This window comes from Halichoerus grypus, chromosome 14 (genome assembly GCF_964656455.1).
Source record: "Halichoerus grypus chromosome 14, mHalGry1.hap1.1, whole genome shotgun sequence".
NCBI classification, from domain to species: domain Eukaryota; kingdom Metazoa; phylum Chordata; class Mammalia; order Carnivora; family Phocidae; genus Halichoerus; species Halichoerus grypus.
The window spans coordinates 93,499,581-93,513,973 of record NC_135725.1 but is presented as its reverse complement, the minus strand read 5'-3'; the positions used below and the strand labels follow the sequence as shown (position 1 = coordinate 93,513,973).

The following is a 14,393-nucleotide window of genomic DNA, read 5'->3' as shown; positions in this document are numbered from 1 at the left end:
CCCATAACCACTGAAGAGAAGCGTGGTGGAGGGACAGATGTCAAGAGTGGGAGAAACACCACCCAGGAACAAGCCCAGTACAACATGGACAAGCATTTTGGAGAAGTACAAGCGGGGAAGGTGTGGCAGACGTGAGGGCCGACGCTGGCCGGGGCCACCGCAGCGCTGACCCACGCACCTGCCCCAGCAGCTAGAGGTGGTGAGAGAGGCGGAAGGGTCCTTGACACGTAAGAAGTTCTTATATATTAAGTAAAGGACAGCAGTCGAGAGGGGAAATGAGTAAAGATCTCAAGAGAGAACACAGAAAAGGAAGTCAAGGGGCTAATGAATGCACAGTCTTCTTAGGGCGTTAGGGACCCAGTGAAAGCCAACAAAAGGGACGAGGTATTACTTCTTGCCTGTTGGTTTGGCACAAACATTAGGGCATTAGTGCCCTATGCTGGTGAATGTGTGGGGAAAAGGTAATGTGAGTTGATAGAGCCTTTCAGGAAGATAATCTGGCCACAGCTCTTACAATATAACTGACATGGGGCACCTGGGTGGCTCAGTCAGTTGAGCATCTGACTCTTGATTTCAGCTCAGGTCGTGATCCAGACAGAGCCCTGCATGGGGTCCACGCTCAGCAGGGAGCTTGAGATTCTCTCCCTCTGCCCCTCCCCAACTCGCACTCTCTCTCAAATAAATAAATCTTGAAATTGTATGTGTGTGTGTATATGTATATTATGTGTATAATATATATATATAGCTGATAAACCGGCAGGTCTGTCGAGCCAGCACCTCCCTCCCTCTGGGGCAGCTGTCCTTTGCCCTCGTTCATGCCACTGATTGGGGCAAGGCCAGATCACAGGGCCGACTATCCCAGAAGGAGCAGATGGTTCAAAAGGCTCATTGTTAAGGGGGAAATATGGTCAGGCCTCTGTTTAAAGTGAGTAGGTAGGTGAACAGTGATGAGAGGAGTCCGGCCACCCACTGTGACATGTATGCCTTCATAATTAATTCATAATCACCCAGAAGGCCGGGCCCGAGAACAATCCTTGTCTCTCCGAACAGCATGGGCACAGGTGGCCCCAGCCTGCCCAGCTCCCCCACGCTGCCCTCTCTGTGCCTCACTCACCTGCTGTGGGCCCTCCTTGGCGCCAGATGTGCGCCCCGCTAAGACAGGGCTGGGGTGTGATGCCCCAGCAGGGTGGGGGAGTGCCTCCAGTCACACTGAGGTGTGATTCCCAACCCGTAAAGTAGAGGAAAACAGCCTCTCTGCATGGGGATAAATCCACATATGTAATCACAGGCTGTGACGGGAGGTGTGGCCGCTCACTCCCGGCAGTGAGTGTTGCTGGGGGCAGAGGGGAGAAGACATGAAACCTGCCCCTGCAAATGGCAGGATGGGCCAGGAAGCCACCTTCCACATCTCCCCCATGGGTGTCCTCCAGCCCGGCCTCCACTTACAGCCCCTTGAGCTTCTTCTCTGCCCAGCAACACGGGGTGCATCTGCCTCATCTAGAAGCTTCCAAGGCTCCCTCACTCCTAGAATGAAACTCACACTTGGCGCTGCCACTTGCCTCCCGCTTCCAGAAGGGACACATTGTACCAACAGCCCCTCTTACTAAGTCTGCACGCTAGGGAGAGAGGTTCCCACTGGCAGTTCCCATGGAGTAGTCTCTGGAAACCAGGGTCGACTGGCGGGGAGGGTGTCAAAGCCCCTGTGGGCGTTGCCCCTGCTGGTCCCACCCCTATGCAGCTGTCAGCTGAACAGGGCCAGGGTCTGTCGGAGGGCTCAGTGCAGGCTGGATATGGAAGGAGGCACCCAGGAGGGAGCCAGGAGGCAGGGATGTAGAAAGTACCGGGAGGCCACCTGCAAAGGTGTTTACGAACCCCTAGCCCTGCACTCAGGCCCATGTAGAAGCAACCCTAACCCATGCCCCGCGCAGCAGACTGGCCCACTCTCAGACTGGAGGCAGAGCAAAGCCAAACAGAAATGTGGTGAAGGAAAAGGGGATGACCTGGGACTAGAGCCACTGAGGCTGCAGCTAAAACCCCAGCATCCTCCACAGGATGGAGGCAAGACCCCAGCCTCACAGAATGGCATTCAAAATATTGCAGCCAGAAGTGGTGACACCTGGAGAACCCTGAGAAGGCCGGCCAGCAGAGAGAAGACCTCCAGCACTAGCAACCCTGGGAAGCACTTTGGCACCACACTCAGGGTCGTTCCAAACAGAAACCACCAAGACAAAGCACAAAAGTGCAGAAACACAGCACTACACGGGCCATGAAAAGGACACTTTCCAGTATGGGCTGAAACAAGAAAGCAGATGCTGCCTTGTTCACCCTCAGCTGAGAAAACTCACGTCTGGCACTCATGTGTTTTGCTGCCCTGTGCATGTCCATAAATGACCATGCAAGCATTGATTTGGGGATTATAAATAATTTTTGGTTAGTAGGCAAAATTGCAAACACAAAATCCACAAATAATGAGGACTGTGTTAACAAATAAAATCCAGTAATATATAAAGAAAAGAACCAAGTAGAGTCTCTCCTGAGACTGTAAGGCTGGTTTAGTATTCAAGAAAATCAACCAATGTAAAGCGAGAGTCTAAAGAAGAAAAATCACATGAACGTATTAATGGATGAGGAAAAAGCACTTGACAAAATACATTTGTTTGTGAAGAAAACTTCTCTAGCAAACTAGAAGGGAACTTCCTCAGCCTGGAGAAGGGCATCTACCTAACAATGTAGGTCACACCTACAACTAACACCATGCTCAGTGGTGAACAACACTGACCCGAGCCGAGCCGAAGGCAGACGCTTAACAACTGAGCCACCCAGATGCCCCTTGCCTAACTGTTCTTGTTAAGACTCCCAATTCCATGCTGAGTACAAGTGGCAAGAGTAGACATTCTTGTCTTATTCCTGAATTAGAGAAAAGCTTTCAGCTTTTCACCATTGTGACATGGCTGTGGGCTTGTCATGCACAGCCTTTGTTATGTCGAGGTATATTCTCTCTAGACCTGCTTTATTGAGTTTTTATCATAAGTGGATGTTAAACTTTGTCAAATCCTTTTTATGCACCTATTGAGATAAACACATGATTTTTATTCTTCATTTTATTAATGTGGCATATCACACAGACTGATTTGTGGATGTTGAACTACCCTGCATCTCTGGAATAAATCCCACTTGATCACAGTATATGATCTTTTTTAATGTATTGTTGAATTTGGATTGTTAAAATTTGTTTGATGATTTTTGCATCCATGTTCATCAGGGATATTGTTTTTGTTGTTGTTTTGTTTTGAGTTTTTTTGGTGGCATCCTTACCTGGTTTTGGTATCAGGGTAATGACGGCCTCATAAAATGTTTGGAAGTGCTCCCCCCTCTTCTATTTTTTAAAGGGTTTGAAAAGGATTGGTATTGATTCTTCTTTAGATGTTTGTGGAGTTTGCCAGTAAAGTCATCTGGTCTTGGACTTCTGTTTGTGGGGATGTTTTCGATGACTGATTCATTTTCCTTGCTGGTAATCGGTCTGTTCAGATTTTCCATTAATTTTCCATTGAACTCCATGATTCAGGCTTGGTAGGTTGTATGTTTCTAGGAATTTATCCATTTCTTCTGGTTGTCCAATTTATTGGTGTGTAATTGTTCATAGTAGTCTCTTATGATCCTTTGTATTTCTGCAGTATCAGTTGTAACTTCTCTTTCATTTCTCATTTTATTTGAGTTCTCTCTCTTCTTTTCTTGGTAAATCTAGCTAAAGGTTGTTAATTTTGTTTATCTTTTCAAAAAAACAGCTCTTAGTTTCATTGATCTTTTCTATTATCTTTTTAGTCTCTATTTCATTTATTTCTGCTCTGATCCTTATTATTTCCTTCCTTCTTCTAACTGGGCTTCATTTGTTCTTTTTCCTAGTTCCTTGAGGTGTAAAGTTAGGTTGTTTATTTGAGACTTTTCTTGTTTTTTTGAGGTAGTATCTACCACTATGAACTTCCCTCTTGGAACTGCTTTTGCTGCATCCCATAAATTTTGGTGTGTTGTGTTTCCATTTTTATTTGTCTCAAGGTATTTTTTTTTTTAAGTTTTCCTTTGATTTCTTTGACCCATTGGTTGTTTGGTAGCATGTTGTTTAATCTCTACATATTTTTTAATTTTCCAGTTTTCTTTGTGTAATTAATCTCTCGTTTCATACCATTGTGGTCAGAAAAGATTCTTGGTATGATTTCAATCCTCTTAAATTTATTAGGACTTGGGGTGCCTGGGTGGCTCAGTCATTGGGCATCTGCCTTTGGCTCAGGTCCTGATCTCAGGGTCCTGGGATTGAGCCCTGAATCGGGCTCCCTGCTCCGCAGGAAGCCTGCTTCTCCCTCTCCCACTTCCCCCTGCTTGTGTTCCCTCTCTCGCTGTGTCTCTCTCTGTCAAATAAATAAATAAAATCTTTAAAAAAAAAAAAAAAAAGCAATTAGGCAAGAAAAAGAAATAAAAGACTTCCAAATTGGAAAGGAAAAAGTAAAACTATCACTATCTGCAGAGGACATGATATGTATAGAAAATCTTAAAGACTGGGGCGCCTGGGTGGCTCAGTTGGTTGAGCGACTGCCTTCGGCTCGGGTCATGATCCTGGAGTCCCGGGATCGAGTCCCGCATTGGGCTCCCTGCTCAGCGGGGGGTCTGCTTCTCCCTCTGACCCTCTTCCCTCTCGTGCTCTCTCTCATTCTCTCTCTCTCAAATAAATAAATAAAATTTAAAAAAAAAAAAAGAAAAGAAAATCTTAAAGACTCTATCAAAAAACAGAACAAATTCAGTAAACTTGCAGGATACAAAATCAATACACAAAAATCTGTTGCATTTCTTTACACTAATAATGAACCATCAGCAAGAGAAATTAAGAAAACAATCCCAATTATAATTGCATCAAAAAGAATAAGGGGCACCTGGCTGGTTCAGTTGGTGGAGCGTGTGACTCTTGATCTCAAGGTTGTAGGTTTGAGCCCCACATTGGGTATAGAGACTAGTTAAAAAATAAACTCTTGGGGCGCCTGGGTGGCTCAGTGGGTTAAGCATCTGACTTCGTCTCAGGTCATGATCTCAGGGTCCTGGGATGGAGCCCCGCGTCGGGCTCCATGCTCAGTGGGGAGTCTGCTTCTCCCTCTGCCACTGTCCCGCCACCCCTCCACCTGCTCGTGTGCTCTCTCTCACTTTCTCTCTAAAATAAATGAGAGCTTAAAAATAAATAAACAAAATCTTATAAAAAAAAGAATAAAATACCTATGGATAAATTTAACCAAGAAGATGAAAGACCTGCATATTGAAAACTACAAAACATTAATGAAAGAAATTGAAGAAGACACAAATAAAAGATATTTCATGCCCATGGTTTGAACAAACTAATATTGTTAAAATGTCCATATTGCCCAAGACAGTCTACAGATTCAATGCAATCCCTATCAAAATTCCAATGGTATTTTTCACAGAAATAGAACAAACAATCCTAAAATTTGTATGGAACCATAGAAGATCCTGAAGAGCCAAAGCAATCTTGAGAAGGAACGAAGCTGGAGACATCATACTCCTTGATTTCAGACTATTTTACAAAGTTAGAGTAATTAAAACATTATGGTACTGGTGTAAAAACAGATACATAGATGAATGGAACAGAACAGAGAGCTCAGAAATAAACCCACGCATGTATGGTCAATTAATTTACAACTGAGTAGGCAAGAATATGCCTACTTCAATAAATGGTGTCGGGAAAACAGGACGGCTACATGCACAAGAATGAAACTGGACACTGCCTTACACCACACACAAAAACTAACTCGCAATGGATGATAGACTCGAATGTAAGATCTGAAACCATGAAACTCCTAGAAGAAGTTCCTTGACATCAGTCTTGGTGATGATTGTTTGAATCGGACACCAAAAGCAACAGAACAAAAGCAAAAATAAACAAGTAGTACGACATCAAACTAAAAATCTGCACAACAAAGGAAACAATCCATAAAATGAAAAGGCAACCTGCTGAACGAGAGAACATAATTGCAAATCATGTATCTGCAAGGGGCTTGTGCCCAGAGCTCACACAGCTCAACAATGAAAAGACAGAGAAGCTGATTACATCATGGGCAGAGGACCTCAACAGATACTTTTCCCAAGAAGACACACAGACGGCCAACAGACACATGAAAAGATGCTCCACATCACTCATCATCAGGGAAATGCAAATCAAAACCACAATGAGATACCACCTCACAATGGTGAGAATGGCTAAAATTAACAACACACGAAAGGGAAGATGATGGCAAGGATTCGGAGAAAGGGGAACCCTCTTACACGGCTGGTGCGAATGCAAGCTGGCGCAGCCACTCTGGAAAACAGTGTGGAGGTTCCTCCGAAAGTTAAAAATAGAACTACCCTAGAAACCGCAATTGCACTACTAGATATTTATCTGAAGAAGACAAAAATACTAATTCGAAAAGATACATGCACCCTTCATGTCAACGTTACTCACAACAGCCAAGATATGGAAACAATTTGTGTCCACCAATGGATGAATGGGTACAGAGAAACGTGGTGTGTGTGTGTGTAAGTAATGGAGTATTACTCAGCCATAAAAAGAATGAAATCTTACCATTTGCAATGATGTGGATGGATGTCAAGGGCGTTACACTCAGTGAGATAAGGCAGAGAATGACAGACGCCATGTGGTCACTTATATGTGGACGTGGGCTCCAACAACAGCAACAACAGAGCCAAACTTGTGGATACGGAGAACAGGTTGGTGGCTGCAAAAGATGGGGGTGGAGAGTGGGAGAAATGGGTCAACTGTCTTGTTTTGCTTAAATAAGTTGAATTTAAAAACACACATGTACTGGATCATTGTTTTGAAAACTAGAAATTCTGGCAAAAGAGAATGTTTAAAAGACGTAAATCCTAAATAAAGGGAGAGAAGAGAATTGTGTTCATGGACTAGAAGGCTGAAACTTGTGAAGATGTCAATTCTCCCCAAAATGATCACAGAAATTTCAAGAGAATGTTTTGTAGCCAGAGAGGGGCAGGCACAGAGGAACTGGAAGAGCTAAATGACTTTTAGAAAGAATGAAGCGGGGTGGGTGGGAGGCTCACACGGGCGGCAGCGGTCAGCACAGACGCAAGGGAGGTGGACACAGAAGGGCCCAGAGATAGGCCCACACGAGTGGCCATCATGCCCAGGTGCACGAGAGTTCATACAGAAAGGACGGCCTTTTCACCAACGGTGCTGCGTGAGAAGTGAGCCTTGACCTAAGCCGCGCATCTCACCAAAGATCAGATGGACCGTAGCTCTAAACACACATCATGGAACTACAGCTTTTAGGAAAAAGGAATCTTCAAGACCTGGTGTTAGGAGAAAAGTTCCCAGCAATGACGTGAAAAGTGCCGTCCACAGGAGAACATACACTGGATTTCAGCAGGAATTTAAAATTTTGCTCTGTGAAATGCATCATTAACAAAATGAAAAGACAAGCTACAGACCTGGAGAAAAAATTTGCAAACCACATACATGACAGAGGGATAGATCTAGAATATATAAAGAACTTTTGGTATCTAAATGTGGTGTCTCTTCCAATCGGATGGCGGCCCCCAAATGTGGGGCCACCCGATGGGGCGGAAGCCAGTGGAGCTTCCGGTGGAGGGGAAAGAATTCACTCGAGCAGAACAAAAGAGATAAGAGTTTCTTGAATCCACGGCCAGGGGGCCGTGGGCAGGACCAAAGAGGAGAGCCTGTGTGCCACGGGGCCGTGGCTGAGGGCTGTCTTTAAAGAGGGAGGCCAAGGAGGTAGGCCACGTATGGGATTTTCACTTGTTTGGTAACTGTGCCTGGTTGTAAGTAGCCCATTGGTCAGCAGATATTTTGGACATTTTGAGGTGGGTCTCCTGATGGGCTTGTCTGTGTTCCGCCAGGGGGTCGCTCAGCCTGTTTGCCTGAACGCCGCTTCTACAGAACTCCCTAAACTTACCAGGAAGAAATTGAACAATCCAATTTTAAAATGGGCAAAATGTGACACTTCATCAGGGAGGATATATGTGTGCAAATCAGCGCGTGGAAAGGTGTCCAGCACCTCGGCCATGCGTGCAAGTTAAAACCATAATGTGGCTTCACTGTGCACCCATCAGATTGGCTAAAATTAAAAATCATGACATCAAAGGCCGGGGATGCTGCGGAGAAGCCGGACCTCACTCCAGAAACAGGCGGTTGGAATCCAGTCACACATGACTTGGCCACGCGCTCAGCAGTGTGTCCCTGGGTGAGTCGGGCACCAAGGTCCTCAGCGGCTCCTCGGAGCCCGAGCGGGAAGTCCCCGGATGCCTTCGACAGGGGCAGGCCACGCAAACTGCGGCCTGTCTAGACGGCCTGACTCAGGCCCAGGGAGGGACTGGGCGTCTGTGGTGGCTGCTGGGCCTCGCCCTTCGCCCTGCGTGGAGGAAGCCAGGCTCCACCTATCCCTGTAGCCTTCTCCCAGAGGCCACTGGCGGTGGAGCTGGTGGGGGCAGGGCGCGACCCCAGGGGGCACAGGAGGGGTGCAGGGTGATTCTGACTGTGGGGGTGTTCCTGTGAGTTTACACATGTGCACAAAAACGGGGCAATTTCATTGTACGCTCGAAACAACCAAACACAGCTGCACTAAGGAGCTGAACTCACCCTCCTCCCTGGACCACAGGCTAGTCGGGCCTCCTCCGGCCTTCGCTCGAGCCAAGGCCTGGGTCACCAGACTCCGACCTGCCCGGAACCTGAGCCCGGCACCTGGCTTCCCACTGGGGGAGGGTGGGGTTGGAGGGCAAAGTCTGCTTAGCCTCCAGGGAGTGGTGGGGGCCCACCTGGGCGGTCACTGAGTGGGGCAGGTGGGGCAGGGGCAACCCCAGGCCACAGGTGAGGAGATGACCCTGGGTGGTGGTGGGGTGGGCAGAGTGTGATCCTAGGTAGTGGGGGATGACCCCCCGGCAGAGGCCTGAGCTCAACCCCCCTAAACCTCTGTTGGCCAGTCTGTGAACTAGGGGTGGGCAGTACCAGCTCACAGGGGATCCTTTTCCCAGGCTCTGTCACCTGCCTGGTGAGGTCCAGGCGGAGGTGGGTGGTGACTAGCTGAGGGAGAGGCAGGAGAGCACCTGCCAGGTGCCTGAGGGACCGCAGTCCAGCTTTCTCCTTGTTGCAGCCGGCTACCCAGCACCCAGGTGAGGGGCCTCTCCTAGTCTGAGGGGGGCTGTCCTGGTCTGGGGGGGCTGTCCTGGTCTAAGGGGGGCTGTCCTGGTCTGGGGGGTGCTGTCCTGGTCTTGAGGGGCTGTCCTGGTCTTGGGGGGCTGTCCTGGTCTAAGGGGGGCTGTCCTGGTCTGGGGGTGCTGTCCTGGTCTGGGGGGGCTGTCCTGGTCTAAGGGGGGCTGTCCTGGTCTGGGGGTGCTGTCCTGGTCTGGGGGTGCTGTCCTGGTCTAAGGGGGGCTGTCCTGGTCTGGGGGTGCTGTCCTGGTCTGGGGGGGCTGTCCTGGTCTAAGGGGGGTTGTCCTGGTCTGGGGGCTGCTGTCCTGGTCTTGAGGGGCTGTCCTGGTCTGGGGGGCTGTCCTAGTCTTGACGGGCTGTCCTGGTCTGGGGGGCTGTCCTGGTCTAAGGGGGGCTGTCCTGGTCTGGGGGGTGCTGTCCTGGTCTTGAGGGGCTGTCCTGGTCTTGGGGGTGCTGACCAGTTCTGGAGGGGGTGTTCTGACCGTGGGAGAGTCTGCCCATCCTTTTTGCCCACCCACTGGGGGCCCAGGCTGGGGGGTCTCAGAATGCTATATTGCTTGGAGGGGGGGTTATGAGGTGGGGTTCCAGTGTCCCTGGGCCCTGCCTGTGACCTGGGTGCTGGTTGGGGGCACAGGCTGGGTCCCCTGTGGGCCTGGACTGACTGGCTCAAACAGGTCCCCAATCCTCTGGGTACAGCCTGTCCTATGCCCCCTGCGGGATAGTTGTGTCATCACTCAGTGGGAAATTGCCTGCATTTGTTTGCATTTTTGTGAGGTTCACGGTGCGATACAAAATCACAGGAATCGCAGAGAGCAGTCTCCTTTGGGCGGTGGCGCCAGCCGGGCCGAGACTCCTGACGGTGCTCTGTGCACGGCCTGGTTCGGGGGTGTTTGGGGCCTGGAGCAGGCCCTGCAGGGGCCGAGGCCACTGAGCTGGGCACCTGGGCCCTGTGCAAATTGCATTCCTGGCTCAGCCTCGGCCAGATGCCCAGGGGCTGCCTGGAGCCAACGAAAAGTTTCAAAATCAGATTAGAGAAACCAGAGGTTGGGTTTTCAAATAGAAACCAACGTCTTTGTTAAGAACTGCCTGACCTCCAGGTCCTTTCGTCAAGAAAACGTGCTTCTCGGGGCCCTGCTGACCTCACTCATTAGAGTGCACGTGAGGCTGCCTGGCAGGAACTAGATATCCAGCTGGTCACCTGTCCCCACCTGGCTCGGGCCTGACCTCAGGGCTCCCAGAGAGGAAACACGGCCCTGGGAGAGGCCTGGGGTGGGGGCCGCAGAGAGGCGGCAGGCCAGCAGCAGAGGTAGGGTCCTGGGTCCCCCGACCTCAGCCTGGAGCTGACCTGCAGGGCTGGGGCTCCTTTTCCTGGGAGGGTGCGGGGAGCAGGGCTGCCTGGATAGCATGGTGGGGCACAGCTGGTCCCCGACGCGGCATGAGGGTGGGGCTCTTCGGGACCCCGTCGCCGTCAGCACTGTGCGTCTCGGGCTAGCGCTGTTGCCAGACGAGCCCTCCTGGGCCCTGGCCCCACGGGCCCCTCCGATGCCCACAACACCCTGGGCAGGCCTGGCTCCCATGGCATGGTGGCCCTGCCCACTGACCCAGCCAGGGTGTGCTGAGCCCCAGGGAGGACGGGGTGACTCTCCAGGGCAGCAGTGTCTGCAGAAAGGGAGTCTGGGTGCCCACCACTGCCCCCTGCAGCTGCCAGCCCTGCCCTGCCCTCATGGGGCTGACCTGGAAGAAGCGGGTCCTAACGGCCCTGCTAGGGGCCGCAGCGGCCTTAGGCCTCACCACGCTCATTCTCCTCCTGGTGGAGGCCACCAGTGTCCTCCTGCCCGCAGACACCAAGGTATGCCCCCGGACCCTAGCTGGGGGGCGGGGGAGGGGGCGGGCTGAGGATGTGCTGGCCCCTGTCCTCCTGACCCTGCTGTCACTCTCAGTTTGGGATCGTGTTTGACGCCGGGTCCTCCCACACGTCCCTCTTTGTGTACCGGTGGCCAGCAGACAAGGAAAATAACACAGGTGTGGTCAGCCAGGCCCTGGCCTGCCAGGTGAAAGGTCAGTGTGCCAACGTGGGCGGGCGCGACTGCCGCGGACGGCTGTCAGGGTGGGATCCCTGGCTGGGTGGAGGTTTGGGAGGTGGCGCAGCGGGAGCAAGGTGGGATTTCCTTTAGCAAATCAGCAAATGGTCCTAAAGGAAAAGTGGCTCAGAGAGGTTGAATGAATGATGCAAGGTGGCACAGCCGACCAGTGTGGCACTGGACCAGGGCCCAGGTTCGTCTGCAGAGAACTGGTACAGCGCCTGCCCGGTCCCGCCTGCCTCTTCCATCTTCTGGAGGCTCCCGGCCTTCCCGGGCTTGTGGTCCCATCAGTCCAACCTCTTCCTCCTCGTGTGTCTCAACCCCTCCTCTCTTCTCCCTTAAAGGAAATGGGCCATCGAACGTAGGGCCTGCCCCGGGAATCCAGGATGATCTCATCTTAAGATCCTTACCTTAATTACATCTGCAGAGAACCTTTTTCCAAATAAGATCCCACGCAAAGGTCCCAGTGGTGAGGACGTGGACATATTTCCTGGGGCGACACTATCCAAGCCCCGCCAGCCTTCGGGCCTGGAGCCTTGTCCTGGGTGCTCTGTTTCAGGGCCTGGAATCTCCTCCTATGCCTCCAATCCTGCACAAGCTGGTGAGAGCCTGCAGGACTGCCTGGAGGAGGCGCTGGCCCTGGTCCCGGAGGCACAACATCAGGAAACGCCCATGTTCCTGGGGGCCACGGCCGGCATGAGGCTGCTCAGGTGAGGTGGGCTGGCTTGGGGCTTGGGGCACATCTGCACGGAGCAGTTGTGAGAACCGCGGCATGGACGCCTTGGGCAGGTGGGCAGGGTGGGGTTGCTGTGGGTTTCCTACCAGCTTTGGCTGCTGGTCCTTTCTGCCCAGCCAGAAGAACAGCTCTCAGGCAGGAGACATCTTTGCGGCAGTCAGCCGGGTCCTGGGCCAGGCTCCCCTGGACTTTTGGGGTGCTGAGCTCCTGGCTGGGCAGGCTGAAGGTGCCTTAGGCTGGATTACCATCAACTACGTGCTGGGCACGCTGATCAAGGTGCCACGGGCAGCCCCTGGGTGGGGGTTGGATGACCGGGGGCTGTGGGTCCATGTGGCTGGTTCCAGGACTCAGTGCCGCCTGTCTGTCCTCAGTACTCCTTCTCTGGAGAATGGATCCGGCCTCTGGAGGGGACCCTGGTGGGTGCCCTGGACATGGGTGGAGCCTCCACCCAGATCACCTTTGTTCCTGGAGGCCCCATACTGGACAAGAGCACTCAGGCCACCTTCCGCCTCTACGGCTCTGAGCACAGGGTCTACACCCACAGCTACCTCTGTTTCGGGCGTGACCAGATGCTGACCAGACTCCTGGCTCGGCTGATGGAGGTTGGCTTGCCCCCAGAGGAGGCCCAGGTGAAGTGGGACGGCCTGTGGCCCTCTGCTGGGCTCAAGGCCACCTCCCTGTCCTCTTGCAGAGCAGCCCCGGCCCCCTGGTCCGTCACCCTTGTTACCACAGTGGCTACTGGACCACGCTGTCCCCGGCCATCCTGTATGAGTCACCCTGTGTCCACACCACACCCCCTCCAGACCTGGCCCGGACCCTCACGGTGGAAGGAACAGGGAACCCTGGGGCCTGCGTCTCCGCCATCCGGGGCCTCTTCAACTTCTCCAGCTGCGAGGGCCGAGGACACTGTGCCTTCGACGGGGTCTACCAGCCCCCCGTGCGGGGCCGGTTCTATGTGAGCACTCTGCACTGTCCTCCCCAGGGGCCCAGCCTCCTCCTGGAGCCCCAAGGGCCTGATGCCAGGTGGGCCCCGGATGAGCCCTGGACAGGTGGGGTCTTGGGGACTCTGGGTCCCCGTGTGTGTGTGTGTGGGGGGGCTTTGCCTGGTCCGTGCTGGGGCTACTCTGATCCGGGCCCACCTGGGCATCGCCCCAGTGCAGGCACGCCCATCTTACTTCCCCGCCCCAGGCCTTCTCCAACTTCTACTACACCTTCCACTTCCTGAACCTCACCTCCAAGCAGCCGCTGACCACCGTCAACGCCACTATCTGGGAGTTCTGCCGGAGACCCTGGAAGCAGGTGTGTGGGTCCTGGGGCCACCTGTCCCCACCAGAGCCACCCCAGCTCTCTGGGCTGCAGCAAGCAGGCACTTGGGGGGCCCGCATCCTGGGCCGTGTGGCCAGCAGGGCTGGGGGGCTGCCGACGGAAGGGAAGACAGCCCCTTGGCCATCCCGCTCCAGGCAGGGGGCCCAGGGCCGCATCCGTGGGTGGGAGCAGCCTCCGGTGGGCCGGGAGAGGGGGCGTCACCTGGCTCCTCACCTCCCGGCCCCCAGGTGGAGGCGAGCTCGCCAGGGCAGGACCGCTGGCTGCGGGACCACTGTGCCTCGGGCCTGTATATACTCACACTGCTGCTCGAGGGCTACGGGTTCAGGGAGGAGACCTGGCCCAACATCGAGTTCCACAAACAGGTGACCACCTCCCAGGGCCTGGCCATCTGGCCCGGGGCAAGGGGGGGTCAGGGGCTCCGCAGCAGCTGCCCACAGCCCTGACCAGGCTGCATGTCCCACAGGCCGGTGGCACCGATATTGGCTGGACGCTGGGCTACATGCTGAACCTGACTGGCGTGATCCCGGCCGAGGTGCCCGCCCAGTGGCGGGCGGAGAGCTATGGCATCTGGGCGGCTGGAGTCGTCTTTGCGGTGCTGACTCTCCTGGCTACTCTTGGGGCTGTGGCAGTCCACCTCCTGTGGCCCCAGGGCTAAGCTGGCTGCCCCAGGCTGGACGGCTGCACCGGCCAGAGCCTTCCTGAGCTCCTGAGCCCTGTCGGGGCTCCCTGTCCTGAGGGCTCTGGCCCCATGGGCAGATGGCCCCACTCGGCCCTCGGGGTGGTTCTCCCCATCCCGGCCCCCCTGGGTCCCCTTCTCCACCAGGCTTCCCAGGGGGGCGGGTGACTTGGGCCCTGCAGCACTCCAGGGCTGTGTGACCTAGGTGCCGTGGGACGTGGGGCCCAGTCCAGCCTGGAGGTGGGAGTGACTGCCCAGGCAAGAGGGGCTATGGCCCCCTGGGAGATGCTGGCAGTGGGGCCCTGGGGGTCTCTAGGAGGAGGCTGGGCAGAGGCC

At 53.6% G+C, this 14,393-nt stretch overlaps 1 protein-coding gene across 7 annotated transcripts; it reads left to right on the top strand.

The window, feature by feature from the left end:
- The first annotated feature begins 8,955 nt into the window (after positions 1-8,955).
- ENTPD8 (ectonucleoside triphosphate diphosphohydrolase 8) lies at positions 8,956-14,372 on the top strand. Of its 7 annotated transcripts, none has more exons than XM_078062075.1 (10): positions 8,956-9,198; positions 10,336-10,544; positions 10,940-11,087; positions 11,179-11,296; positions 11,879-12,029; positions 12,172-12,331; positions 12,427-13,010; positions 13,216-13,354; positions 13,609-13,743; positions 13,845-14,372. In XM_078062075.1, the coding sequence occupies exons 3-10, from the start codon at positions 10,962-10,964 to the stop codon at positions 14,034-14,036; spliced, it is 1,605 nt and encodes a 534-aa protein (XP_077918201.1). In that variant the 5' UTR covers positions 8,956-9,198; positions 10,336-10,544; positions 10,940-10,961; the 3' UTR covers positions 14,037-14,372. The 7 variants fall into 7 exon arrangements, with proteins under 7 accessions (XP_077918201.1, XP_077918204.1, XP_077918202.1 ...); XM_078062078.1 differs by having other exon boundaries at positions 10,336-11,087; positions 12,427-12,657; positions 12,747-13,010; positions 13,244-13,354; XM_078062076.1 differs by having other exon boundaries at positions 10,336-11,087; positions 12,427-12,657; positions 12,747-13,010.
- The last annotated feature ends 21 nt before the right edge of the window (positions 14,373-14,393 follow it).

What these genes read in the sequence shown, in the direction of transcription:
- ENTPD8 (XM_036064939.2), top strand. Translation starts at nt 10,962, where the DNA reads ATGGGGCTGACCTGGAAGAAGCGGGTCCTAACGGCCCTGCTAGGGGCC. An exon ending in CCGTGCGGGGCCGGTTCTAT is followed by an intron (nt 13,011 to 13,215) that starts GTGAGCACTCTG and finishes GCCCCAGTGCAG; the next exon opens with GCACGCCCATCTTACTTCCC. An exon ending in GCCGGAGACCCTGGAAGCAG is followed by an intron (nt 13,355 to 13,608) that starts GTGTGTGGGTCC and finishes CCCGGCCCCCAG; the next exon opens with GTGGAGGCGAGCTCGCCAGG.